Here is a 27494-nt window from a genome sequence, read left to right as displayed (position 1 = left end):
TTGAACTCCTGGCCTCAAGCAATCCTCATGCCTTGGCCTCCCAAAGTGCTAGGATTACAGGCATGAGCCACCACCTCTTGTCTCCTGAGTTTTTTTTTTTTTTTTTTTTTTTTTTTTGTGATGGAGTCTCGCTCTGTCGCCCAGGCTGGAGTCTAGTGGCACAATCTCGGCTCACTGCAAGCTCTGCCTCCCAGGTTCACGCCATTCTCCTGCCTTAGCCTCCCAAGTATCTGGGACTACAGGCGCCTGACACTGTGCCCGGCTAATTTCCCTGAGACACTGTTGAAGGCCTTGCTGGATCCAGCTCTTGCACCCCAGGGCCCTCCAGTCCCCTCCCCACCCTCGGCTAATGGCACTACCTCAAGGACATGGGATAGCATGTGTCCCAGATCCTCTGTACTGCCTGAAATCAGACAGAGCCCAGCTGCAAGAGGAACTCAATGGTGCACATGGGACCGAAGTCATCAATCATCTCCATCAAAAAGCAACCCAGGACCAGGCGCGGTGGCTCAGTCCTGTAATCCCAGCACTTTGGGAGTCCAAGGCGGGTGGATCATCTGAGGCCAGGAGTTCACGGCCAATGTGGTGAAATTCCGTCTCTACTAAATATACAAAAATTAGCTGGGTATGGTGGTGCATCCCTGTAGCTCCAGCTACTAGGGAGGTTGGGGTGGGAGGATTGCTTGAACCTGGGAGGCGGAGGTTGCAGTGAGCCAAGATGGCACCACTGCACTCCAGCCTGGGCAACAGAGCAAGACCCTGTCTCAAAAAAAAAAAAAAAAAAAAAGGCTGGGTGCAGTGTCTCATGCCTGTAATCCCAGCACTTTCAGAGGCCGAGGTTGGTGGGTCACTCGAGACCAGGAGTTCGCGACCATCCAGCCTGATCAACATGGTGAAATCCCGTCTCTACTAAAAATATATATATATAAATTAGCCAGGCATGGTGGTGCATGCCTGTAATCCCAGCTACTTGGGAGGCTGAGGCAGGAGAATCGCCTGAACCTGGGAGGTGGAGGTTGCAGTGAGCTGAGATCGTGCCACTGCACTCCAGCCTGGGCAACAAGAACAACAAGAACAAAACTCAAAACTCTGTCTCCAAAACAAACAAACAAAAAAAACACCCCAGGGGCCAGGCGCGGTGGCTCAAGCCTGTCATCCCAGCACTTTGGGAGGCCGAGACGGGCGGATCACGAGGTCAGGAGATCGAGACCATCCTGGCTAACACGGTGAAACCCTGTCTCTACTAAAAATACAAAAAACTAGCCGGGCGAAGTGGCAGGCGCCTGTAGTCCCAGCTACTCCGGAGGCTGAGGCAGGAGAATGGCGTAAACCCGGGAGGCGGAGCTTGCAGTGAGCTGAGATCTGGCCACTGCACTCCAGCCCAGGCGACAGAGCAAGACTCCGTCTCAAGAAAAAAAAAAAAAAAACACACCCCAGGAATGTTGGACAGAGAGGCTGGCAGGGTAGGGGTTGGTAGGAGTTGAGGAGAAGGTTCGAGATGCATTCAGGAGATTCAGCAGATAAAAGATGCATTTGGGGTTATTGCACTTCTCCTAGAAAGATAAACATTGACTGCCTTTTGAGGAAGAAAAATATTATGTTAGCTATTTGCCATTTCAGGAAGGGTGGCTTCAGCTTGGTGATTGGAGGATGTTTGTCTACAGTGGCCAGGCTGTTTTCTGGCTTGGGGAAGACTATTGTTTCTTGGGAATTGTCTGTATCAGACATCATGGGAGCAGATCCAGGGCAACATCAAAGGGAAGGATGAGTCTCCAGGACCGGGGGGCTTGGATGCAGGTGATCATCATCTGGGCACTGCTGGATACTGACTAAGCCCCACCTGCACCCCACCCCTGCACTCTGAGCATGGGAGGCAGCCTGTGCACCTATAACTCAGCCTGACTTTTTCCTTCTCTGCATACTCTTGAAATACACTGGAGCCGGGCGCGGTGGCTCAAGCCTGTAATCCCAGCACTTTGGGAGGCCGAGACGGGCGGATCACGAGGTCAGGAGATCGAGACCATCCTGGCTAACACGGTGAAACCCCATCTCTACTAAAAAATCCAAAAACTAGCCGGGCGAGGCGGCGGGCGCCTGTAGTCCCAGCTACTCGGGAGGCTGAGGCAGGAGAATAGCGTGAACCCGGGAGGCGGAGCTTGCAGTGAGCTGAGATCTGGCCACTGCACTCCAGCCTGGGCGACAGAGCAAGACTCCGTCTCAAAAAAAAAAAAAAAAAAAAAAAAAAAAAGAAATACACTGGAGATGAGTAGGGGCGGGTAAGCTGCACACCAGAATAAGTTTGGTCCTTGGAGCAAACTGTTTCTACCACTGCCTCCTCTGCAGGTCTTGATCTATGCAAACACTGCATAGAAGAGGAAGTAGAGGGAAAAGCTGCTCACCCACCTACTCCTTCCTTGTAGTAAGATTTCCTATCCTAGCCTTGCCTCAACAGCCCTACCAGTTGGAGGCTGAGGTTGTGCCAAGGCCCTGTGGTGGGACGTAGCATCACTGATGTGGCCAGATTTTGGAGGACAGGAAGGTTCGTTCTATTTGCTGAGACTGGAGAGGCTGGTGGGAGCAGACTCTCCAGGAGTTGAAAGTCAAAGAAAGAAATTTGGTAGATTTCTGCAATGAGAAGCCACAGAAGAGCTTTAGGCAGGAGGATGCATTGGCTTTTGTTTTTGTTTTGTTAGAGATGAAGTCTCACTCTGTTGCCCAGGCTAGGGAGCAGTGGTGCAATCATAACGCACTGCAACCTTAAACTCCTGGGCTCAGGCGAACCTCCCACCTCAGCCTCCTAAGTACCTGGGACCACAGGTATGCACCACCTTTTTTTTTTTCTTAGAGAGAGTTCTCACTATGTCGCCTAGACTGGTCTCAAACCTCTGGTTTCAAGAGATCCTCTTACCTCGACCTCCCAAATTACTGGGATTAAAGGCATGAGCCACCATGTCCTACCAGATTTTGTTAAAAGAGGAACAGGCCAGGCATGGTGGCTCACATGAACACTCATGCCCCAGAGGTAGACAAGTGTTAGCCAACAAGGTGGCCTATCCTCCCCATAACGTCACCCAAAGCCATCTCTGTGCTCTCCCCCTTGCAGGGGAAACAACACACACTAGTGAAGTCTTGTCTTAGGATCTGCCAATATCAGTGACACAGACCTGAGAACAGGAATAATTTGGGGTCAGAGGCTATAATCTAAGTTAGCTAGATGCTGGCAGTGGGCAGAATGGAAACGAGGCAGAGGCAGGGAAACTCAGGGCCTGACTCCAGAGCCCACCCTAAGTGTCACCGCTGATACCTCCTTACTGTCTCCCACCAACCCTGCTTCAAAGCATCTCCAAATCCTGTGGGTTCAACCTCCAAACATCTCCCAGGTATGTGTCTTTCCTGTTCCCACTGCTTCTCCCCCCGTACAGGCCCCTTCATTCCTTATCCCCTCCTGATCTCCTGACCTCCAGCCCATTCCCTATAGAGAAACCATACCTATTTCTTTCATTTTAAAAAAATTGGGCTGGGCGCGGTGGCTCAAGCCTGTAATCCCAGCACTTTGGGAGGCCGAGACCCGCGGATCACGAGGTCAGGAGAGCTAGACCATCCTGGCTAACACGGTGAAACCCCATCTCTACTAAAAAAATACAAAAAAAAAAACTAGCTGGGCGAGGTGGCGGGCTCCTGTAATCCCAGCTACTGGGGAGGCTGAGGCAGGAGAATGGCGTAAACCCAGGAGGCAGGGCTTGCAGTGAGCCGAGATCCGGCCACTGCACTCCAGCCTGGGCGACAGAGCGAGACTCCGTCTCAAAAAAAAAAAAAAAAAAAAAAAAAATTGGGCGGGTCGCAGTGGCTCACGCCTGTAATCTAGCACTTTGGGAGGCTGAAGCGGGTGGATCACGAGGTCAGGAGATCAAGACCATCCTGGCTAACACGGTGAAACCCCATCTCTACTAAAAATACAAATAATTACCCGGGCGTGTTGGCGGGCGCCTATAGTCCCAGTTACTCGGGAGGCTGAGGCAGGAGAATGGCATGAACCTGGGAGGCGGAGCTTGCAGTGAGCCGAGATCGTGCCACTGCACTCCAGCCTGGGAAATAGAGTGAGACTTGTATCAATAAATAAATAAATAAATAAAAATTAAAATTAAAAATTTGGCTAAGGATGGGGAGTGGCTCATGTCTGTAATCCCAGCACTTTGGGAGGTCGAGGCGGGCAGATCACCTGAGGTCAGGAGTTTGAGACCAGCCTGGCCAACAATGCGAAACCCCATCTCTACTAAAAATACAATAATTAGCTGGGCATGGTGGCACTCACCTGTAGTCTCAGCTACTCGGGAGGCTGAGGCAGGAGAATCACTTGAACCCGGGAGGCAGAGATTGCAGTGAGCCAAGATCGCACCATTGTACTCCAGCCTGGGCAACAAGAATGAAACTCTCTTGTCTTAGAAAAATAATAACAATAGCATCTTTTTTTTTTTTTTTTTTTTTGAGACGGAGTCTCGCTCTGTCACCCAGGCTGGAGTGCTGTGGCCAGATCTCAGCTCACTGCAAGCTCCGCCTCCCGGGTTCACGCCATTCTCCCGCCTCAGCCTCCGGAGTAGCTGGGACTACAGGCGCCCGCCACCTCGCCCGGCTAGTTTTTTTTTTTTTGTATTTTTAGTAGAGACGGGGTTTCACCATGTTAGCCAGGATGGTCTTGATCTCCTGACCTCGTGATCCACCCGTCTCGGCCTCCCAAAGTGCTGGGATTACAGGCTTGAGCCACCGCGCCCGGCCTATCATCTATTTTTTTATAGACAGAGTCTTGCCCTGCCACCCAGGTTGGAATGCTACGATGTCATCACAGTGCTCACTGCAACTACGGTGACCTGGAGACCAGTAAATCCAAGAGCTTCTCCCCCCTCTCACTATTCCAGTAGGTGTGAGGGGGCTGCTGACCAGCAGTGGATGATGGAGAGAAGGAAGGAAGCCTGAGTTGGGGTACCCAAACCACCCAGGTCTGTGACACACCCTACTATTCTCTGAAGCAGAGCCCAAGAGGACTCACCATCTGCAGTGGGCCTCCCTATAGAATCCTCCAACAGGGCAGGGCACAGTGGCTTACACCTATACTCCCAGAACTTTGGGAGGCCACGGTGAGATGATCACTTGAAGCCAGAAGTTTTGAGACCAGCCTGGGCAAGAAAGCAAGACACTGTCCTTAAAAAAAAGAGAAAAAAAGGTTGGGCGCGGTGGCTCAAGCCTGTAATCCCAGCACTTTGGGAGGCCAAGACGGGCGGATCACGAGGTCAGGAGATCGAGACCATCCTGGCTAACATGGTGAAACCCTGTTTCTGCTAAAAAATACAAAAGACTCTGGCCGGGCGTGGTGGCTCAAGCCTGTAATCCCAGCACTTTGGGAGGCCGAGATGGGCGGATCACGAGGTCAGGAGATCGAGACCATCCTGGCTAACACGGTGAAACCCTGTCTCTACTAAAAAAAATAAAAAAAAATAAAAAAACTAGCCGGGCGTGGTGGCAGGCGCCGGTAGTCCCAGCTACTCGGGAGGCTGAGGCAGGAGAATGGCATAAAAACCCGGGAGGTGGAGCTTGCATCTCACTGAGATCCAGCCACTGCACTCCAGCCTGGGTGACAGAGTGAGACTCCGTCTCAAAAAAAAAAAAAAAAAAAAAAAACTAGCCAGGCGAGGTGGCAGGCACCTTTAGTTCCAGCTACTTGGAAGGCTGAGGCAGGAGAATGGCGTAAACCTGGGAGGTGGAGCTTGCAGTAAGCTGAGATCAGGCCACTGCACTCCAGCCTGGGCGACAAAGCAAGACTCCGTCTCAAAAAAAAAAAGCCCGGTGTGGTAGTTCACCCCAGTAATCCCAGCATTTTGGGAGGCTGAGGCAGACAGATTGCTTGAGACCAGGAGTTTGAGACCAGCCTGGGCAACATGGCAAAACCCCATCTCTACTAAACATACAAAATTTAGCCAGGCGTGGTGGCGCACATCTGTAGTCCCAGCTACTCGGGAGGTTAAAGCACAAGAACTGCTTGAACCCAGGAGGCAGAGATTGCAGTGAGCCAAGATTGTGCCACTACACTCTAGCCTGGGCAACAAAGTGAGACTGTCTCAAAACAAACAAACAAAAAAAGGTCCCCATCAGCAGTAGACGTGAGAGTTAACCCACCTTGAGCACTTGGTTATCAATCTGCCTTACTCCTGGACAGCAGACACTGGGCAACATCAAACGTGCAGTCCCTAAAATACATCAAAGCTAGGATCACTTCCCCTCCTGGGTAGCATGGGACCTCCAGTCCGTTTGGAAGAGTTGGCTTATTTTCTTTTTAGGAGGCCTTCTTGCATCTCTAGTCATCAGGTTTAGGTCACACTACACATGCACTGATCAGCCCTGCCACGTGGGGGAGACTCCAAAGATGGAGCAGCTCCAGTGGGTGCCAAGGTTCAGAGCAGAGTCTTGAGAGCCTGAGGGGCAGGAGGAGGCAAAGGTCTCTGAGGACGAAGAGGTTTGGCCACAGTCCCTGAAGCTCTCAGGTGGTGGGGCTTCTGTGAGCAGGCACATCCCTTATGCATGTGTGATTGTGTGTTTGTGTGCTTGTGTGGTTGGGGGTCCTTCCTGGAGGAGGCACCTAGGTTGAGGGCCCCAGGCTGGGAATGGGGTGGGGCCTGTCGTCAAGGAAGATAACTCAGCCCTGGAGGTTTCTGTGAGAACTCCAGTCACAGGAGCCACAAGATAAGAAAAGTGTGGCTGCAGAACCCAGGTGGCAGGCCTTTCCTCAGGCCCCTTACTCCTGACCTGGACGAGGCTGGGGCTTCCTCACAGAGGTAGGAGGTATCCTGGCCAGCAGCGCAGCCAGAAGCTCTAGGAGGAAGGTGCTGTGGTCGGGGACTCTGCTGCCCTAGACATGATTTCATTTCCTTCCATGCAGATGGCGGGGTGGGTTCCTGCTCTGTTGAGTGAATGTTCCCCGGCAGTGGCCAGATGCTTGCTCTGCCCTCATCCCTCCACTGGGGTCCTGGGGAGGTGTGGCAGATCCTTAGGAAGGAGCTCTTTCCTCAGGCTGATTGGAGAACGTGGGGTATGGAGGGACAGAGGGCTGCTCCTGACAGGTCCCATTAGCTGGGAGAGTCCCCAGGGTATAGACTTGAGGCCCTAGGTATAGACTTGAGGGCCTAAATCACGGGAGACAGAAGGCCAGGGCCAGGGGGCCCCTTCCTGAATCCAGTCCACAGGGTTAACCCCTCATTTCCAGAGCCTATCTCCTCCCCCACACCCACCCACACAACCCAGCACCAGGAAATCCAGAGCCCAGAGCACTGTGGTCACAGGGACACATGTGGCCTCTTAGAGAGGGGACCTAGGGGCAGCAGAGGAGCCACCTGGGTCGGACCCCTGGGGACAGTGGGAGGGGTAAAGGGGAGAGTGGAGGGGCCTGAGACAGGCCGCAAGTGGGTGCCCAGGACAGGGATCCGCCCAACCAGCAGGAGCGCCCTTGGGGATGACGGCGGGAGGGCTGGGCGCCCCCTGGTGGCCACACTATGCGGTGCCGCCGCTCCCCGCACATCCTTTGCGGGGCCCTGTGACTTCGTGAGGCCACTCCGCCGGGTGGCCTGAATCGAGGGTCAGGACTCCATCGCTGCGCTCTGCCCCTCTCCCGCCCCTCTCAGTCTCTCTGACCGCCACCCCTGCCCGTCTGCCCGGCCCTGCACAACATGCAGCCCGCGGGCCTTGAGGGTCCCGGCACATTTGGTCGGTGGCCTCTGCTGAGTCCGCTGCTCCTGCTCCTGCTGCTGCTGCTCCAGCCTGTAACCTGCGCCTACACCACGCCGGGCACCCCCAGAGCCCTCACCACACTGGGCGTCCCCAGAGCCCACACCATGCCAGGCATCTACGCTCCCTCGACCACACTCGGTAGTCCCAGTACCCAGGGCCTGCGAGAGCAGGCACGGGCCCTGATGCGGGACTTCCCGCTCGTGGACGGGTGCGTAATCGCTGCAAGGGGGCTATAGGACTGAGCGCACTCCTGGGCAAGGGAGGGTCCCAGAGTATGCAGGGCTGTGGAGGAGGCTCCCTCACATCTCACTTGGATGCCCTCTCCGGTCATGCATGGATACTCTTTCCCCTCTGTCACCCCCTCTTGGGTGGGCACTCCTAGCCCGAGCCTCAGGGGGGTCTCAGTATAGTCATGTGACAATGTGGGATGGGGATCCCCAGATGTGTCCTTCCTGAATTGGAGGGCTAAGAGGCCCATCTGTCTGTTCTTCACCTGACCCTACCTTGACATCCCTCCAGCCACAACGACCTGCCCCTGGTCCTGAGGCAGGTTTACCAGAAAGGGCTACAGGATGTTAACCTGCGCAATTTCAGCTACGGCCAGACCAGCCTGGACAGGCTTAGAGATGGCCTCGTGGGCGCCCAGGTACCACAGGGATACATGAGGTGCCACAGCATGGCTGCTGGGGGATGTTGGAGAGAGTGGGGACCCCAGAGATCACAAGTTAGTCACATGAGAACTCAGTTACCATAGTGACCAAAAAAGTGTCATGATATGGATGCTGGGGGCTGCAGAGGCTACAGTGAACCAGCTTGGTGGCCAGGAAGACCCCATGGAAGAAGCAGTGCATTACATGTGACCTCCTGGCCCACTGGGTGCTGTGTCAGCTGTGGAGGCTGTGAGCAGTCCAGGGTGCTCCAAAGCAGCCCCTGTCCAAGCCAACTCCTGGCTTTCCCCCCAGTTCTGGTCAGCCTACGTTCCATGCCAGACCCAGGACCGGGATGCCCTGCGCCTCACCCTAGAGCAGATTGACCTCATTCGCCGCATGTGTGCCTCCTATTCTGAGCTGGAGCTTGTGACCTCGGCTAAAGGTAGGTGAGTTGATGGGAAGTGTTAGGAACTTGATTGAGCTACTCCAGCCCTCGAAAGTAATAACCTGACCTACCTGCCCCCAGCTCTGAATGACACCCAGAAATTGGCCTGCCTCATCGGTGTGGAGGGTGGCCACTCGCTGGACAATAGCCTCTCCATCTTACGTACCTTCTACATGCTGGGAGTACGCTACCTGACGCTCACCCACACCTGCAACACACCCTGGTGAGCCTAGTACAGATGATGTCGGACCGCTGCGGCAGGGGCAGAGATGTGCCTGAGGTCACTGTGGTCCCAGAACAAGCTTTACCCATGGGGTCTGGCACTGACTCTGGAGTGGGGAGGGAAGCTGGGATTCTGGTTTTCAGAATATGACTGGACCCCTGGCCAGACGCGGTGGCTCACACCTGTAATCGCAACACTTTGGGAGGCTGAGGCGGACAGATGACTAAAGGCCAGGAGTTGGAGACCAGGCTGGCCAAGATGGTGAAACCCTATCTTGACGGAAAATACAAAAATTAGCCATGTGTGGTGGTGCATGCCTGTAATCCCAGATACTCGGGAGGCTGAGGCACGAGAGTCTCTTTTTTTTTTTTTTTTGAGGCGGAGTCTCGCTCTGTCGCCCGGACTGGAGTGCAGTGGCCAGATCTCAGCTCACTGCAAGCTCCGCCTCCGGGGTTTACACCTTTCTCCTGCCTGAGCCTCCCGAGTAGCTGGGACTACAGGCGCCCGCCACCTCGCCCGGCTAGTTTTTGTATTTTTAGTAGAGACGGAGTTTCACCGTGTTAGCCAGGATGGTCTCGATCTCCTGACCTCGTGATCCGCCCGTCTCGGCCTCCCAAAGTGCTGGGATTACAGGCTTGAGCCACCGCGCCCGGCCGAGAATCTCTTGAACCCAGGAGGTGCAAGTTGCAGTGAGCCAAGATCGCACCACTGCACTCCTGCCTGGGAGACAGAGCGAGACTCTCAAAAAAAAAAAAAAAAAAAAAAAAAAAAAAGGGCCGGGCGCGGTGGCTCAAGCCTGTAATCCCAGCACTTTGGGAGGCTGAGACGGGCGGATCACAAGGTCAGGAGATCAAGACCATCCTGGCTAATACGGTGAAACCCCGTCTCTACTAAAAAATACAAAAAGCTAGCCGGGTGAGGTGGCGGGCGCCTGTAGTCCCAGCTACTCGGGAGGCTGAGGCAGGAGAATGGCGTAAACCCGGAGGCGGAGCTTGCAGTGAGCTGAGATCCGGCCACTGCACTCCAGCCTGGGTGACAGAGCGAGACTCCATCTCAAAAAAAAAAAAAAAGAAAAAAGAAAAAAAGAAAAGGGGAAAAAAAAGAAGACTGGACCTAGCAGGGCCCTCCTGCTGCCAGGCATGGCCCATTTACACGGCCCATTTTGGATCCCTGTTCTTGTTTCGGGGGTTGCAGGGATGGAGGGGGGTAGGGCCTCTAGGCTCCTGAGGCCAAGGAACAGCTACCAGTTAGACTACTTCCTGGCTACCTGCAGGGCAGAGAGCTCAGCTAAGGGCGTCCACTCCTTCTACAACAACATCAGCGGGCTGACTGGCTTTGGTGAGGTGAGGACCTTGGTTCACAACTCCACCCCACACAAATGTGCACACCCCAGCTGTTTCTTACAGATAAATGTATACACATGGGCATCCCTGATACCCTTCTCCCAACATATCCCTGCAGAAGGTGGTGGCAGAAATGAACCGCCTGGGCATGATGGTAGACTTGTCCCACGTCTCAGATGCTGTGGCACGGCGGGCCCTGGAAGTATCACAGGCACCTGTGATCTTCTCCCACTCGGCTGCTCGGGGTGTGTGCAACAGTGCTCGAAATGTTCCTGATGACATCCTGCAGCTTCTGGTAAGAAACTGCTCAGCACAGGAACCTCAAGCAAGAGGTTCAAACCAGGAGCCCTTTGGTCAGGCACGGTGGGTCACACCTGTAATCCCAGCACTTTGGGAGGCCAAGGTGGGTGGATCACTTCAGGTCAGGAGTTCAAGACCAGCCTGGCCAACATGGGGAAACGCCGTCTCTACTAAAAATCCAAAAATTAGCCGGGTGTGGTGGCATATTCCTATAATCCCGGCTACTTGGAAGGCTGAGGCAGGAGAATCTCTGGAACCTGGGAGGCGGAGGTTACAGTGAGCCAAGATCGCACCACAGCACTCCAGCCTGGGTGAAAGAGTGGGACCCTGCCACGGAAAACAAAGACAAAAACAAAAAACAGGAGCCCTCAAACCTGAGGCCCTGCTCCCTCCACTTCCCCTAACTTCAGGCTGAACACCTTTTGCCCCACAACCCCACAGTCCACATCCAGGAGTGGGAGGTTCTAGATGATAAATATGTATATTCCTTTACTCCTCAAAGTAAGTGCCAAGACACCTGTGCCAGACCAGGGCCTAGACTCCTCCATTCACACAAAACCAGAGAAGTAAAATTTCCTCTGACTCCTGAAGCCAGGACTGAACAACCCCTCCAGGGATCCAGAGGGTGGCAGGGTGGAAATGCAGTTTGCTGAGGGGCCAGGCTGAGTGTCCACTTGCCCTCCCCTGCAGAAGAAGAATGGTGGCATCGTGATGGTGTCTCTGTCCATGGGAGTAATACAGTGCAACCCGTCAGCCAATGTGTCCACTGTGGCAGGTAACCCCTACTCCTGGGCTCTCTGAACAGTTCTGATTTGCACCTGAAGACTTGGGAGGGCCTCAGTACTGTCCCAGTGGTTTCACTGAAAAAAATGCAATGATAGACAGTACACAGCACCTTGGTCACGTGGAGCTGCAGCCACAGAGTCAACACTGCAGTCCTGATGGGTGTAAGGGAGGAAGCTACACATAGAACCTGAGTGCTAACTGTCTGCGCCTCTGCAGGGAGTCACAAAAGCACCCTGCCTCGGCCTCTGGCCAAGAGACTGGAAGGCCCCTTAGGTCTCTGGGGTCTTTGTCGATTGTACTCTTTGTCCCTCTGTCATCTCCCACAACCATAGAAAAGAGTTCCTACTGGCCAGGCGCAGTGGCTCACGCCTGTAATCCCAGCACTTTGGGAGGCTGAGGCGGGCGGATCACGAGGTCAGGAGATCAAGACCATCCTAGCTAACACGGTGAAACCCCGTCTCTACTAAAAATACAAAAAACTAGCCGGGCATGGTGGCGGGCGCCTGCAGTCCCAGCTACTTGGGAGGCTGAGGCAGGAGAATGGCGTGAACCCAGTAGGCGGAGCGTGCAGTGAGCCAAGATTGCGCCACCGCACTCCAACCTGGGCAACAGAGCGAGACACTGTCTCTGAAAAAAAAGGAAAAGAAAAGAGTTCCTACCAGATTCTAAAGAGACTAGAGGCAGGTTTAATCCTAGGTGGGAAATGGCCCCGACAGGTGCCTCTGTGGATCCACTCCAAACCTGAAGTTGAGGCCAGAACCAGCTGAATCCATTCAGGTCAAACCTCAGGGTTCTCAGGTTGCCAAGCTATGTGGCAGGCCATGAAGGAATTAGCCTGCCTGGCCTACAGGCTGCAAGGAGACTCACTGCTGTCCAGCCCCAGTGGCATCCCTGCCCTGGAAGCCCTACGCAGCCAACTCTCCACTTGTCCCCTCCCCAGATCACTTCGACCACATCAAGGCAGTCATCGGATCCAAGTTCATTGGGATTGGTGGAGATTATGATGGGGCCGGCAAGTGAGTGCTTCCCTGTAGCTTGTCTGGAGCTAGCTGTACAGCAGTGGGGCCTTCACGGTCACCATAGCCATCATGTCCTTTAGGCTTTGACCACCTGGCATCTCCCTACTCCCAGGATCAGTTCCTTGGGTTCTCCTGTTTGTCTTCATCCCAGTGACCCCACTTTGGACGTTATACTTGGCTAAACTACCAGACAGAGCTCATCCCCCAGCCCCAGTAGACCCACTCTCTCTGAACAGACCATCAGCAAGGTGTGGTGTGTGCTGACCATCTTCTCTGCCCTGTGCACAGTTGCTGTGTTTGCAACCACTGTTTTCTGAAGAAGCTCTTCCTCTCCTTCTCCTTTTCCTTCTCCTTCTCCTTCACTTCCTCCTCCTCCTCCTTTTTCTTCTTCATCTCCTCCTCCTCCTTCTTTCTTCTTCTCTTTCTTCTTTCTTCCTTTTCTTCTTCTTCTCCTTGTTCTTCTTCTTTTCTTCTCAGGGTATTGCTCCGTTGGCCAGGCTAGGGTGCAGTGGCGCAATCTTGGCTCACTGCAGCCTTGACTTTCTGGGCTCAAGTGATCCTGTCATCTCAGCCTGCAAGTAGCTATGGCTACGGGCATGTGCCATCATGCCCAGATAATTTTATTTTTTGCAGAGATGGGTTCTCACTATGTTGCTCAGGCTGGTCTTGAACTCCTGGACTCAAATGGTCCTCCTGCTTTGGCCTCCTAAAATGCTGGGATTACAGGCCTGAGACACCTCACTGGGCCTTTTCTTCTTCTTCTTCTTTTTTTTTTTCTGAGATGGAGTCTCACTCTGTTGCCCAGCCTGGAGTGCAGTGGCACAGTCTCAGCTCACTGCAACCTCTGCTTCCTGGGTTCAAGTGAATCTACTGCCTTAGCTTCCCAAGTAGTTGGGATTATAGGCGTGCACCACAATGCCCAGCTAATTTTCTTTCTTTCTTTCTTTCTTTGGAGACGGAGTCTCACTCTGTTGCCCAGGCTGGAGTGCAGTAGCGTGATCTGGGCTCACCATAAGCTCCGCCTCCCGTGTTCAGTCATTCTCCTGCCTCAGCCTCCTGAGTAGCTGGGACTACAGGCGCCCGCCACCACGCCCGGCTAATTTTTGTGTATTTTTAGTAGAGACGGGGTTTCACCATGTTAGCCAGGATGGTCACAATCTCCTGACCTCATGATCCTCCTGCCGCGGCCTCCCAAAGTGCTGGGATTACAGGCGTGAGTCACCGCACCTGGCCTCTTTTTTGTATTTTTAGTAGAGACTGGGTTTCACCATGTTGGCCAGGCTGGTCTCCAACTCCTGACCTCAAATGATCCACCCACTTTGTCCTCCCAAAGTGCTGGGATTACAAGTGTGAGTCACCACACCTGGCCATTTTCTTCTTTTTTTTTTTTTTTTCCGAGACGGAGTCTCGCTCTGTCGCCCAGGCTGGAGTGCAGTGGCCGGATCTCAGCTCACGGCAAGCTCCGCCTCCCGGGTTCACGTGATTCTCCTGCCTCAGCCTCCCGAGTATCTGGGACTACAGGCGCCCGCCACCTCGCCCGGCTAGTTTTTTGTATTTTTAGTAGAGATGGGGTTTCACCGTGTTAGCCAGGATGGTCTTGATCTCCTGACCTCGTGATCCGCCCGTCTCGGCCTCCCAAAGTGCTGGGATTACAGGCTTGAGCCACCGCGCCCGGCCCATTTTCTTCTTTTTAACTCTGGTTGGTAGGGGGGATCATTTGCATTCAGTGAAAGGCCTAGATCTTAATAGTATGATTCAATGAGTTTTGATAAATATTCAAGGAGGTTTTGAGGCCTCCTTCTGAGGGATGAAGAGCAGAGGAGGATTACCTACTCTCTCCAAGTCTCCACTTCCCATACCTGACTAGGGCTGGGGTTTCATGGACCCTGGACTGTGGTTCTCAGTCAGGATCAGGGAATCAGGTCTGAAACCCACTGGCTGGTGGCCACATAGATTCCCTCAGGGGCTGGAGGACGTGTCCACATACCCAGTCCTGATAGAGGAGTTGCTGAGTCGTGGCTGGAGTGAGGAAGAGCTTCAGGGTGTCCTTCGCGGAAACCTGCTGCGGGTCTTCAGTCGAGTGGAAAAGGTACTCTGGGCTGGGCAAGAGAGTAGCTGAGGGGTCTGAGCAGGTGTGTCGAGGAGAGCTGTGGAAGCTGAGCACCGACTGCCACCTCTAGATACAGGAAGAAAACGAATGGCGAAGCCCGTTGGAAGACAAGTTCCCGGATGAGCAGCTGAGCAGTTCCTGCCGCTCTGACCTCTCACGTCTGCGTCAGAGACAGAGTCTGACTTCAGACCAGAAATTCACTGAGATTCCCACACACTGGACATCCAAGTTATCAGCCAAGTGGTCACCCTCAGAGTCCTCCCCCAACATGGCCCCAATCTTCGCAGTTGTGGTCACCTTCCCGGTCCTTATTCTGTGGCTCTGATGACCCAGTTAGTCCTGCCAGATGTCACTGTAGCAAGCCACAGACACCCCACAAATTTCCCCTGTTGTGCACAAATATTTCCTGAAAATAAATGTTTTGGACATAGAACCAGACGTGAGTTTCCTTCTCTGCAGTGGGGTCTGGTGGCATAGTCTCCCAATGCTGGTGGTTGGTGGGGGAATCCTTTATTTCAGCCACCAGTTGTTCAAGGAAAGACTGTTGGCAGGAGCCCGAGGTGACCCAGGTGGTTGGGCTAAGCACTGGATGAAAACAGTGGTGAATCTGGTGGCAGGAGGTGGACCCTATTCCGTGTTCCTTCTGAGTAGCTCATCTCTTACTTTTTATTTTTACTTATTTATTTATTTATTTTTGAGGCAGAGTCTCACTTTGTCCCCCAGGCTGGAGTACAGTGCCACAATCATAGCTCACTGCAGCTTTGAACTCTTGGGCTCAAGTGATCCTCCTGCCTCACCCTCTCAAGTAGCTGGGACTATAGGCATTCACCATCACACTCAGCTAATTTATTTTATTTTATTTTATTTTTACTTTCTGGATTTTTTTTTTTTTTTTTTTTTTTTGAGACGGAGTCTTGCTCTGTCGCCCAGGCTGGAGTGCAGTGGCGCAATCTCAGCTCACTGCAAGTTCCACCTCCCGGCTTCAAGCAATTCTCCTGTCTCAGCCTCCTGAGCAGCTGGGACTAGAGGTGCCGCCACCATGCCCAGCTAATTTTTGTATTTTTAGTAGAGATGGGGTTTCACCTTGTTGGTCAGGCTGGTCTCGAACTCCTGACCTCAGGTGATTCACCTGCCTTGGCCTCCCAAAGTGCTGAGGGATTACAGATGTGAGCCACCGTGCCTAGCTTTTTATTTTTTTATTTTTTATTATTATTGTTTTGAGATGGAGTCTCGCTCTGTCACCCAGGCTGGAATGCAGTAGCGTGATCTCAGCTCACTGCAACCTCAGCCTCCCAGTTTTTTGTTTTTTTTTTTGAGACAGAGTCTTGCTCTGTCCCCCTGGCTGGAGTGCAGTGGCGCGATCTCGGCTCACTGCAAGCTCTGCCTCCCGGGATCATGCCATTCTCCTGCCTCAGCCTCCTGAGTAGCTGGGACTACAGGCGCCCGCCATCGCGCCCGGCTCATTTTTTTGTATTTTTAGTAGAGACGGGGTTTCACCATGTTAGCCAGGATGGTCTCGATCTCCTGACCTTGTGATCTGCCCGCCTCGGCCTCCCAAAGTGCTGGGATTACAGGTGTGAGCCACTGCGCCCGGCCTGCCTCCCAGTTTTAAGCTATTCTCCAGCCTCATCCTGAGCAGCTAGGACTACTAAGCATGCACCACCACGCCCAGGTGATTTTTCTTTTTTCGGTAGAGATGGAGTTTCACTATATTGGCCAGGCTGGTCTCAAACTCCTGACCTTGTGATCCACCCGCCTTGGCCTCCCAAAGTGTTGGGATTTTTTTTTTTTTTTTTTTTTTCGAGATGGAGTCTTGCTCTGTCGCCCAGGCTGGAGTGCAGTGGGCTGGATCTCAGCTCACTGCAAGCTCCACCTCCCGGGTTCACACCATTCTCCTGCCTCAGCCTCCCGAGTAGCTGGGACTACAGACGCCCACCACCTCGCCCGGCTAGTTTTTTGTATTTTTTAGTAGAGACGGGGTTTCACCGGGTTAGCCAGGATGGTCTCGATCTCCTGACCTCGTGATCCGCCCGTCTCGGCCTCCCAAAGTGCTGGGATTACAGGCTTGAGCCACCGCGCCCGGCCAAGTGTTGGGATTATAGGAGTGAGCCACCGCATCTGGCCAGCTTTCTTTTTTTCATCACTTCACTTAGAAGGAAGATTTTTAAAATTTTTTTATAGAGACAGGGATCTCCTTATGTTGCCCAGGCTGGTCTCCAACTCCTAGACTCAAGCAATCCTCCAACCTTGGCCTCCCAAAGTGCCAGGATTACAGGAGTGAGCCACCATGCCCGGATGGAGTAGGGTAACTTTGATTTACCTAGTCAACCATAAGCAAACATTTTAAACTGTGCTTATGTATTATTTTGATAATATTTTAAAAATTAATTGTAACTTCATGCCCTCTCCTTTCATGTGTCTAATGTAGGAAATAGGGAGTCCTCTGAACCTCTTCCAGTTCTGGGGCCTGCCCATTAAAATAATACTTTTTTTTTTTTTTTCCTGAGACAGGGTCTCACTCTGTCACCGCTGGAGTGCAGTAACGATCATGCCTCACTGCAGCCTCATCCTCCTGGGCTCAAGTGATCCTCCCACCTCTGTTTCCTGAGTAGCTGGGGCTACAGGCACACACCACCATGCCCAGCTAATTTTTGTATTTTTTGGAGAGACGAGGTTTCACCATGTTGCCCAGGCTGATCTCAAACTGCCAGACTCAAGTGATCCACCCACCTTGCCCTCCCAAAGTGCTGGGATTACAGGCATGAGCCTCTGCGCCCGGCCTAAACAATTTAAAATAATAGGCTGGGAGCGGTTGATCACACCTGTAATCCCAGCACTTTGGGAGGCCAAGGCGGGCGGATCACGAGGTCGAAGATCGATACCATCTTGGGTAGCATGGTGACCCCCCCCATCTCTACTAAAGACACAAAAAATTAGCCGGCTGTAGTGGCACACGCCTGTGGTCCCAGCTACTCGGGAGGCTGAGGCAGGAGAATTGCTTGAACCCAGGAAGCAAAGGTTGCAGTGAGCCGAGATCACACCACTAAACTCCAGCCTGGGTAACAGAGTCAGACTCTGTCTCAAAAAAAAAACAAACCCCAAAACAACAACAAAACAAAACTAAAATAATAATAATAATAATAATAATATAGGAAACAGCTGTACATGCAATCCTTCTACACTTTTCTTAAACTATTAGCAAAGTTGCCATTCTTCATGTTGTTAGAAGTCACTTAAATGAAGACCTTCATGGCAGGTCGGTGAGGTTTACGGGAGACCAAAATAAACATGACCTTTCTCTGCCCTTCCTGAGAGAACCAAAGCTAGAAGCAGCTGGGTCACACTTGGCCATTAATCCCCAGGCACGAGGAGGAGCAGACAGCAACGAACAAGGGGAAGTAGTCACCAGAGGCCAAGGCCCTTCTCGAGGTGCCCTCTCAGAAGGGGATGCACACTTATCAGGGAGCCCAGGTGGAAAAACAAGAGACAGAAACAGATGCAGAGGGAGGATAATTTAGATTCGGTTTGTGTCACTGGCCTTTCTCAGCAGGACCTGGTTCAGGCCGAGGGGTTCAGATGCTACCCAGATTCAGGGTTTTTTTTTTTTTTTTGAGACGGAATTTTGCTCTTGTTGCCCAGGCTGGAGTGCAGTGGCGCAATCTTGGTTCACTGCAACCTCTGCCTCCCAGGTTCAAGCGATTCTCCTGCCTCAGCCTCCTAAGTAGCTGGGATTACAGGCACCCGCCACCACGCCCGGCTTTTTTTTTTTTTTTTTGTATTTTTAGTAGAGACAGGGTTTCACTATGTTGGCCAGGCTGGTTTCCAGCTCCTGACCTCAGGTGATCCACCCACCTTGGCCTCCCAAAGTGCTGGGAATACAGGGGTGAGCCACAATGCCCGGCCTTTGTTTTTTTTTTTTTTTTTTTTTGATACAGGGTCTCACTGCCATTGCCCAGGATGGAGTGCAGTGGCAGGATCTCAGCTCACTGCAGCCTCAACTTCCTGGCCTCAAGTGATTCTCCTACCTCAGCCTCTGGAGTAGCTGGGACCTCAGGTGCGCACCACCACGCCTGGCTGATATTTTGTATTTTTAGTAAAGACAGCATTTCACCATGTTGCCTAGGCTGGTCTCAAACTCCTGGACTCAAACAATCTACCTGCCTTGGCTTCCCAAAGTGCTAGGATTGCAGACATGAGCCACTGCGCTGGCCCAGATGCAGCTGTTTTGTTTGTTTGTTTTGAGAAGGAGTCTCGCTCTGTTGCCCAGGCTGGAGTGCAGTGGTGCAATCTCAGCTCACTGCAACCTTCGCCCCCTAGGTCCAAGTGATTCTCCTGCCTCAGCCTCTTGAGCAGCTAGGATTACAGGCAGGCGCCACCATGCCTGGCTAATTTTTGTATTTTTAGTAGAGATGGGGTTTCACTGTGTTGGCCAGGCTGGTCTCAAATTCCTAGACTCAAGCAATCTGCCCACCTCAGCCTCACAAACTGCTGGGATTACAGGCATGAGCCACTGCACCCGGCCCAAGATGCAGTTTTGACATCCATTTCCCCTGCACCAGGATTTTCTCAACAGGAAATGATGAGGGGCTGCTGGAAGCTGCCTTGTGTTGTCTTGAAGGAGGATTTCTGCCCCAGGTGAAATCATGTGTCAGAGCAAGCCCCCTCATGCTCTCAGGATCAAGAGCCCTAGTCTGATCTTGTCCCACAACTCCATGCCTTAGAGGATCCACCTGTGCCTCCTCCACAACAGTTGTTGTAATGCCCAAACTAGATCTCTGCTGGGCTCTTAGCCAACACTGGATCCCCTCTCCACTCCTCCTGCCTGATCCAGACCCCATCCTTTCAAGCAAGGTTCAGCTACTGCTGTGGTGCTTTCACCAACCCCCTATGACCCTGATTAGCCTTCACCAGCACTACCCATGAATTCCCTTAGCCAGTATCACCATAATACAGAAAGAAATGAGATGCAAACTGATCAGGGTGTAGGTAGATCTCTTGCTGAGAGGGCCACTATTAACTAACATTGGATGTGTAGACTCTTCTGGGTCTTTTTGTGTGTGTATATTAACATACATAGATAAAAAATATTCGGCCGGGCGCGGTGGCTCAAGCCTGTAATCCCAGCACTTTGGGAGGCCGAGGTGGGCGGATCACGAGGTCAGGAGATCGAGACCCTCCTGGCTAACACGGTGAAACCTCGTCTCTACTAAAAATACAAAAAACTAGCCGGGCGCGGTGGCGGGCGCCTGTAGTCCAGCTACTCGGAGGCTGAGGCGGGAGAATGGCGGGAACCCGGGAGGCGGAGCTTGCAGTGAGCCGAGATCGCGCCACTGCACTCCAGCCTGGGCGACACAGCGAGACTCCGTCTCAAAAAAAAAAAAAAAAAAAAAAATATTCAATACTAAATGCTAAAACAGGTCCAGATGCAGTGGCCTATGCCTGCAACTGGAACACTTTGGGAGGCCAAGGTGGGAGGATCACATGAGGCCAGGATTTTGAGACCAGCCTGGACGACACAGAAAGACCCTATCTCTAAAAAAGAACTAAGGCTGGATGTGGTGGCTCATGCCTATAATCCTAGCACTTTGGGAGACCTAGGTGGGCAGATCGCTTGAGCTCAGGAGTTCAAGGCTGCAGCGAGCTATGATCACCCCACTGCAACTCCAAGGGAAAAAGCTAAAATAATGATCCCCCATAAAAATTGTTCTTAAATTTCATTTTCGGGGTTGGGCACAGTGGCTCATGCCTGTAATCCCAGCACTTTGGGAGGTCGAGGCAGGCAAATCACTTGAGGTCAGCAGCTCAAGACAGCCTGGCCACCATGGTGAAACCCCATCTCGGCCGGGCGCGGTGGCTCAAGCCTGTAATCCCAGCACTTTGGGAGGCCGAGACGGGTGGATCACGAGGTCAGGAGATCGAGACCATCCTGGTCTACACGGTGAAACCCCGTCTCTACTAAAAAATACAAAAAACTAGCCGGGCGAGATGGCGGGCGCCTGTAGTCCCAGCTACTCGGGAGGCTGAGGCAGGAGAATGGCGGGAACCCGGGAGGCGGAGCTTGCAGTGAGCCGAGATCGCGCCACTGCACTCCAGCCTGGGCTACAGAGCTAGACTCCGTCTCAAAAAAAAAAAAAAAAAAAAAAAGAAACCCCATCTCTACTGAAAATACAAAAATTATCCAGGCATGGTGGCAGGCGCCTGTAATCCCAGCTACTTGGGAGGCTAAGGAAGGAGAATGGCTTGAACCCACGAGGTGGAGGTTGCAGTGAGCTGAGACTGCACCATTGCACTCCAGGCTGGGCAACAAGAGCCAAAACTCTGTCACAAAACATGAAATGAAATGAAATACTGAAATGAAATATCTATAGGGAATCTTTTTCTGTCAGTCAAAACAGACAGATCGAATTAACTCTTCTGAGTCTCAGCTTAGAGTATTTTACCTGCCTCGGAGCTGGGCACAAGCCGGCAGCTAACCCCCACGTGGGCCTGGGTAGGAGGTGAGATCAGGTAGATCCCTGGGCCCCTACTAGTTCCCCGCCTGGCCTGCTCCGCTACTTGTCTTGGGGGTCTACAGAGCCAGCGCTGGGGGTGGAAGGGCTAGGGGTCCTCGACGCTGCAGCGGCGGTTCCGGCCCATGGGGGCGCTCTCCTACCTGGAGACGGAAAAGCCGTGGCGCCCCCTTGCGTGGCTCTTCGGTCGCGGAGTCGCGTGACTTCAATCCCCTCTTCGCTAGGCCACGAGGCTGGGTCGTCATGGTCCGGACCCCATTGTCGGCCTCTGCCGGTCACCTGCTCCTCCCAGGCTCCCGCGGCCGACCCCAGCGCCATATGCAGCCCACAGGCCACGAGGGTTCCCGCGCGCTCAGCCGGCGGCATCTGCGGCGTCTGCTGCTCCTGCTATTGCTGCTGCTGCTGCGGCAGCCCGTAACCCGCGGGGAGACCACGACGGGCGCCCCCAGAGCCCTCTCCACGCTGGGCTCCCCCAACCCCTTAACCACGCCGGGCGTCCCCAGCGCCCTCACTACGCCAGGCCTCACTACGCCAGGCACCCCCAAAAGTCTGGACCTTCGGAGTCGCGCGCAGGCCCTGATGAGGAATTTCCCCCTCGTGGACGGGTATGTAGGTGCAGCGTTTGGCAATGCGGGGTGAACACACCCTTGGGCAGGAGAGGAGGTTCTGAGCATGCAGGGCTATCAAGGAGGCTCCCTCACACCACCCCTGGATGCCCTCTCTCCTCCATCACCCATGGGTGCCCTTCCCCCCATTACCGCATTCCTGGTGGAACCTAACCCCCTCCCTCCAACCCGACTTCAGGAGGTCTCTATATGGTCTGTGTGAGGAGGTGCCTGGTGGGGTGGGGGAGGGTAGACCCAAGCACCTGGTATATCCTGACTGATCTGGAGGCCTTGTTTCCATCTGACCTTCACGCCCCCAGCCACAATGACCTGCCCCAGGTCCTGAGACAGCGTTACAAGAATGTGCTTCAGGATGTTAACCTGCGAAATTTCACCCACGGTCAGACCAGCCTGGACAGGCTTAGAGACGGCCTCGTGGGTGCCCAGGTACCACAGGGACACACAGGGTGCCACAGCATGGCTGCTGGGGGATGTTGGGGTCACAGAAACCTGGGTCGGCCAGCCTCTGGGTGACTAAATACAATGGGGCATGCAGTGTGCTATCATGTGGCTTCTAAGGAGAGTGGGGCCTTGGAGGCCAAGACAGGCTAGCTGCATGGATGCCCAGGATCTGTGGAAGCATGCAGAAAATGACCAGAAAATCCCTGGTGAGTGTGGGGTCGCTGTAACCACAAAGGACATAATGGATTGGCCTTGGGGCATTCACATAGCACATGGACTAACAGCAGTTTTTTGCTTGTTTGTTTGTTTGTGTTTTTGAGACAGTATCTTCTATCACCCAGGCTGGAGTGCAGTGGCACGATCTCGGTTCGCTGCAACCTCTGCCTCCCAGGATCAAGCAATTCTCCCTGCCTCAGCCTCCTGAGTAGCTGGGATTACAGGCACTTGCCACCATGTCTGGCTAATTTTTGTAGTTTTAGTAGAGACAAGGTTTTACCATGTTGGTCAGGCTGGTCTCAAACTCCTGACCTCAGGTGATCCGCCCTCCTCGACCTCTCACAGTGTGGGAATTACAGGCGTGAGCCCCTGGGCCTGGCCGTAACAGTAATTTATGATGTGTTGTGAGTCCATCATTTGACTGCTGGCAGCAGTCATCAAGTAGCCAGGCTTGGTGGTTCACATCTATAATGCCAATACTTTGGGAGGCTGAGACAGGAGGATTGTTTGAGCCTGGGGGGTCAAGGCTGCAATGAGTCATGATCACACCACTGCACTCTAGCCTGGGTGACAGAGCAAGACCTTGTCTCAAATTTTAAAATAAAATATATAAAAAATAAATTTAAAAAAAGTCATCGAGGTACCATGGAGTCATGTAGTGCCTCGTTTGGGGCCACTGACCCAAATGGGTATTATGGGGTCTGAGGCAGGAGTGGCAGGCCTAGGGGATGAAGACCACCCTCGCCTCATTCTGGACCCCTTGACCTACCCTCAGTTCTGGTCAGCGTCCGTCTCATGCCAGGCCCAGGACCAGACTGCCGTGCGCCTCGCCCTGGAGCAGATTGATCTCATTCGCCGCATGTGTGCCTCCTACTCTGAACTTGAGCTTGTGACCTCAGCTGAAGGTGGGCCGGCAGATGAGAGGATAGTCAGGATGTCACTCTGGAGATTCTGTTCCTGGGATCTAACCACTTGACTCTCTACCTCCTTCTAGGTCTGAACAGCTCTCAAAAGCTGGCCTGCCTCATTGGCGTGGAGGGTGGTCACTCACTGGACAGCAGCCTGTCTGTGCTGCGCAGTTTCTATGTACTGGGAGTGCGCTACCTGACACTCACCTTCACCTGCAATACACCATGGTGAGCACAGCACCTGGCCAGGATGCTAGATGGCATGGTGTGGAAACTGCCCCATCAGTGGCATGGGTGTGACCAGGCCGTTGAGGATAAAGGGGTCTGCAGAGGGAGGCTGGACACCCAGCGGGTCTCTCACAGTCCCAGAAAGCAGCTGGTCCTGCACCTGTTCTGGAAGTGGGATGGATGGATAGACCCAGGGCTCCCAGGACCTGATGGCCCAAGGTGTGATCAGCTAAATTGCCCTTCCATGGCTGTCCTGCAGGGCAGAGAGTTCCACCAAGTTCACACACCACATGTACACCAATGTCAGCGGGTTGACAAGCTTTGGTGAGGTGAGGACTCCTGTTTTGTACCCCACCCCACCTGCTCCCTATGGATATGTGTATATACCTTTGCATCCCAACACCCTCCCCTACAAAAAAACCTAATTGTTTCTGCAGAAAGTGGTAGAGGAATTGAACCGCCTGGGCATGATGATAGATTTGTCCTATGCATCGGACACCTTGATGAGAAGGGTCCTGGAAGTGTCTCGGACTCCTGTGATCTTCTCCCACTCAGCTGCCAGAGCTGTGTGTGACAATGTGTTGAATGTTCCTGATGACATCCTGCAGCTTCTGGTGGGTGGCCATCCGAGCTCTCAAACCTAGGGCTAGGCATGTGTTATCCAAAGGTTCTTGACCCTGAGCAGAGAAAGCCACCAGGCCGGGTTTCACACACCCTTGGACCACAGGTTAATCCTCCTCCATCCCTGAAACTCAAGGCCAAGTCATTTCCAGCCAGGGACCCACAAGCCCAGAGAGGTGAAGCCTCTTCCAACCCCTGAAGCCAGGACGGAGCACAGTCCTACCAGGGCCCCCACAGCACAGGAGGCATGCTTTCAGGCCAGAAGGGCTGAGATGAGTGTCCCTTTATCCCTCTAGAAGAAGAATGGTGGCATCGTGATGGTGACACTGTCCATGGGGGTGCTGCAATGCAACCTGCTGGCTAACGTGTCCACGGTGGCAGGTGAGTCCCACCTCAGCTTTGTGCAGCGCCGGCTTGGGCTGTGGCTGCCAGGGCCCTCAGGACGACTCTAGCAGTCTAGTGCACCTCCTGGGCAATGGGCAGACCTCCCAATGACCCAGAGGCAGCAAACACGGCTCTTCAGTGCCACCCAGACTTGGAGCCAGAGTTGGTGCTGATGGGTTTGATGCCTCTTGGTTTTGCTCCCAATCCTTGAACTTCTCTCATTCCCCACATGTCTGGGCAGGACAGGCTGAGCCCCACCAGGCTCTCAAGGAACCCAGAGGCAGGGTGGCTCCTGGGCAGGAAAAGGCCCAAAGAGGGGTCTCCAAGGTCCCCACTCTAGGTCCAAGGACCAGCGTGTAGCCGCTTCAGGACTCATGACTGGCCATGAGCTAGCTCTGTGGAGCCAACTGCCACAGCCTGGAGTGCTAGGGACAGGGCTGGTGCCAGGGTCTAACTCCAGCCTAGTGCTGCCCACACTCACCTCCACCTTAGATCACTTTGACCACATCAGGGCAGTCATTGGATCTGAGTTCATCGGGATTGGTGGAAATTACGACGGGGTTGGCCGGTGAGTGCTTCCCTGAGGTTTCTCTTTGGCTGGGGTGCCGCAGGGAGTCCTTTAGTCTTCGTTCCCATCCTGACATCCTCCTATCCAGGCCTCAGCCACAGGCTCTGGTCTTGTAGCCCACCTGGCACTCCCCACTCTCAGGGCCTGTTTCCTAGGTTCTCCCTATCTCTTAAGTGGCCCAGTGGCCCTACTCCAAGTTGTCATACTTGCTAAATACTCCCCTCCCCAGGCAGGGCTCATCTGTCCAAGATAAGCTCCACTCCCAGCCCTGCAGACCAGCTGTGGGCTGACCATCTGCTTGCAGGTGGAGGCTACAGAAGCCCAGTCCTCCAGGAGCCTCCACGGTTGCATTCACTAGCCTGAAGAACTTGGCCTTCAGTTTCCCCTGTGTGACTAGGGCTGGTGGGTAGCAGGCCCTAACCCAGGATCAGGGCTGAGGTCCCACAGCTGGCTGGTGGGTGGCCACACAGGTTCCCTCAGGGGCTGGAGGACGTGTCCACATACCCAGTCCTGATAGAGGAGTTGCTGAGTCGTAGCTGGAGTGAGAAAGAGCTTCAAGGTGTCCTTCGTGGAAACCTGTTGCGGGTCTTCAGACAAGTGGAAAAGGTAAGCTGGGCTGGTGGACAGGATGGTTCAGTGGGTTGAGCAAGGGAGGGGATTGCTGTGGGAGCCTCTGACTTTGGACTTCCTCCCCCAGGTGAGAGAGGAGAGCAGGGCGCAGAGCCCCATGGAGGCTGAGTTTCCATATGGGCAACTGAGCACATCCTGCCACTCCCACCTCGTGCCTCAGAATGGACACCAGACTACGCATCTGGAGGTGACCAAGTGGCCAACCAATCGGGTCCCCTGGAGGTCCTCAGATGCCTCCCCATACCTTCTTCCAGGCCTGGTGGCTGCTGCCACCTTCCCAACTGTCATCCAGTGGCTTTGCTGACACGGCCGGTCCCCCCAGAGGTCACTGTGACAAAGTCTCACAAAGCCCCCCGTCCTAGTTCATTCATAAGCACATGCTGAGAATAAACATTTTACACATGGAGCCAGGTGCACATGTCCTTCCTTCTCCCTAGCGGGAGTGGGGGCAGGTGGGCTCTTGGTCAGTGAGGGATCTTGTGGTCTAGCCACAGCTGCTCAAGGTGGGTGCTTCCCACTCACCTCCAGCTTTGGCTCTCTCAGGAAGGCCAGAGGCATATTATGAAATTCTTTTTTTTTTTTTTGAGACGGAGTCTCGCTCTGTCACCCAGGCTGGAGTGCAGTGACCGGATCTTGGCTCACTGCAAGCTCCACCTCCCGGGTTTACGCCATTCTCCTGCCTCAGCCTCCCAAGTAGCTGGGACTACAGGCGCCCGCCACCTCGCCCGGCTAGTTTTTTTGTATTTTTTAGTAGAGACGGGGTTTCACCGGGTTAGCCAGGATGGTCTCGATCTCCTGACCTCATGATCCACCCGTCTCGGCCTCCCAAAGTGCTGGGATTACAGGCTTGAGCCACCGCGCCCGGCCATGAAATTCTTAAGCTAAAAGCTTGAGCCCACAGAAGAACACAAAGGAAGTGAGTTCAGTTTCAGTCCCTTCGTGGAGTGTGACAGTGGGGTGCTTCCCACTTTCCAAGAGGTTAAATGTGTTTGTTTTTTTAGAAGCTGATACTATTTATAGAATAAAGAACTTGGCCAGGCGTGGTGTCTCACACCTGTAATCCCAGAATTTGGGAGGTGGAGGCGGGCAGATCATGAGTTCAGGAGATCAAGACTATTCTGGCTAACACAGTGAAATCCCATCTCTACTAAAAATACAAAAAATTAGTCGGGCGTGGTGGCACATGCCTGTGGTCCCAGCTACTCGGGAGGCTGAGGCAGGAGAATCGCTTGAACCCAGAAGGCAGAGGTTGCAGTGAGCCGAGATTGCGTCACTGCACTCCAACCTGGGCAAAAGAGTGAGACTCCGTTCCTGCCGACCCCCCTAAAAAAGAATAACTTGTTTGGAATTATCTGGAGAGGACCTTTGTAAAAGATTTCTCAGATTAGGTCCTCTGATTTTTTAAAAAACTTATTTTTAAATGCGGGGGTACAGAATCACCAAATCTTTTTTTTTTTTTTGAGACGGAGTCTCGCTCTGTCGCCCAGGCTGGAGTGCAGTGGCGCAATCTCGGCTCACTGCAAGCTCCGCCTCCCGGGTTCACGCCATTCTCCTGCCTCAGCCTCCCTTGTAGCTGGGACTACAGGTGCCCGCCACCTCGCCCGGCTAATTTTTTGTATTTTTAGTAGAGATGGGGTTTCACTGTGTTAGCCAGGATGGTCTCGATCTCCTAACCTTGAGAACCACCAAATCTTAAAAAAAAAAAAAAAAAATT

General features: G+C 53.4%; 2 protein-coding genes across 10 annotated transcripts; both read left to right on the top strand.

Moving 5' to 3' along the window:
* Positions 1–6172: 6172 nt before the first annotated feature.
* DPEP2 (dipeptidase 2) lies at positions 6173–15087 on the top strand. Of its 9 annotated transcripts, none has more exons than XM_033219755.1 (11): positions 6173–6547; positions 7668–7981; positions 8293–8419; positions 8736–8865; positions 8950–9091; positions 10365–10434; positions 10553–10729; positions 11425–11509; positions 12461–12536; positions 14493–14628; positions 14720–15087. In XM_033219755.1, exons 2-11 carry the CDS (start codon positions 7713–7715, stop codon positions 14972–14974), a joined length of 1467 nt encoding a protein of 488 aa, XP_033075646.1. In that variant the 5' UTR covers positions 6173–6547; positions 7668–7712; the 3' UTR covers positions 14975–15087. The 9 variants fall into 9 exon arrangements, with proteins under 9 accessions (XP_033075646.1, XP_033075651.1, XP_033075647.1 ...); XM_033219754.1 differs by lacking the exon at positions 6173–6547 and adding an exon at positions 6630–6872; XM_033219752.1 differs by lacking the exon at positions 6173–6547 and adding an exon at positions 6630–6936.
* A 5955-nt stretch (positions 15088–21042) lies between these two features.
* On the top strand, positions 21043–26186 carry DPEP3 (dipeptidase 3). Its single transcript, XM_033219751.1, has 10 exons — positions 21043–21763; positions 22084–22210; positions 23217–23346; positions 23436–23577; positions 23837–23906; positions 24015–24191; positions 24495–24579; positions 25075–25150; positions 25621–25756; positions 25848–26186. Exons 1-10 carry the CDS (start codon positions 21402–21404, stop codon positions 26082–26084), a joined length of 1542 nt encoding a protein of 513 aa, XP_033075642.1. The 5' UTR covers positions 21043–21401; the 3' UTR covers positions 26085–26186.
* Positions 26187–27494: the final 1308 nt, after the last annotated feature.

This window comes from Trachypithecus francoisi, unplaced genomic scaffold, assembly GCF_009764315.1.
Source record: "Trachypithecus francoisi isolate TF-2019V2 unplaced genomic scaffold, Tfra_2.0 Lachesis_group10, whole genome shotgun sequence".
Taxonomy (NCBI): domain Eukaryota; kingdom Metazoa; phylum Chordata; class Mammalia; order Primates; family Cercopithecidae; genus Trachypithecus; species Trachypithecus francoisi.
The sequence above is the reverse complement of the archived record's forward strand: the minus strand, read 5'-3'. Positions and strand labels throughout refer to the sequence as shown.

Bases quoted from the DNA above. Each gene is read 5' to 3' on its own strand.
- DPEP2 (XM_033219755.1), top strand. From the start codon at position 7,713: ATGCAGCCCGCGGGCCTTGAGGGTCCCGGCACATTTGGTCGGTGGCCT. The intron at 8,420-8,735 runs GTACCACAGGGA...CTTTCCCCCCAG, and splicing joins ATGGCCTCGTGGGCGCCCAG to TTCTGGTCAGCCTACGTTCC. The intron at 10,435-10,552 runs GTGAGGACCTTG...ATATCCCTGCAG, and splicing joins GGCTGACTGGCTTTGGTGAG to AAGGTGGTGGCAGAAATGAA.
- DPEP3 (XM_033219751.1), top strand. From the start codon at position 21,402: ATGGTCCGGACCCCATTGTCGGCCTCTGCCGGTCACCTGCTCCTCCCA. The intron at 25,151-25,620 runs GTGAGTGCTTCC...GTGGCCACACAG, and splicing joins AATTACGACGGGGTTGGCCG to GTTCCCTCAGGGGCTGGAGG. The intron at 25,757-25,847 runs GTAAGCTGGGCT...TTCCTCCCCCAG, and splicing joins TCTTCAGACAAGTGGAAAAG to GTGAGAGAGGAGAGCAGGGC.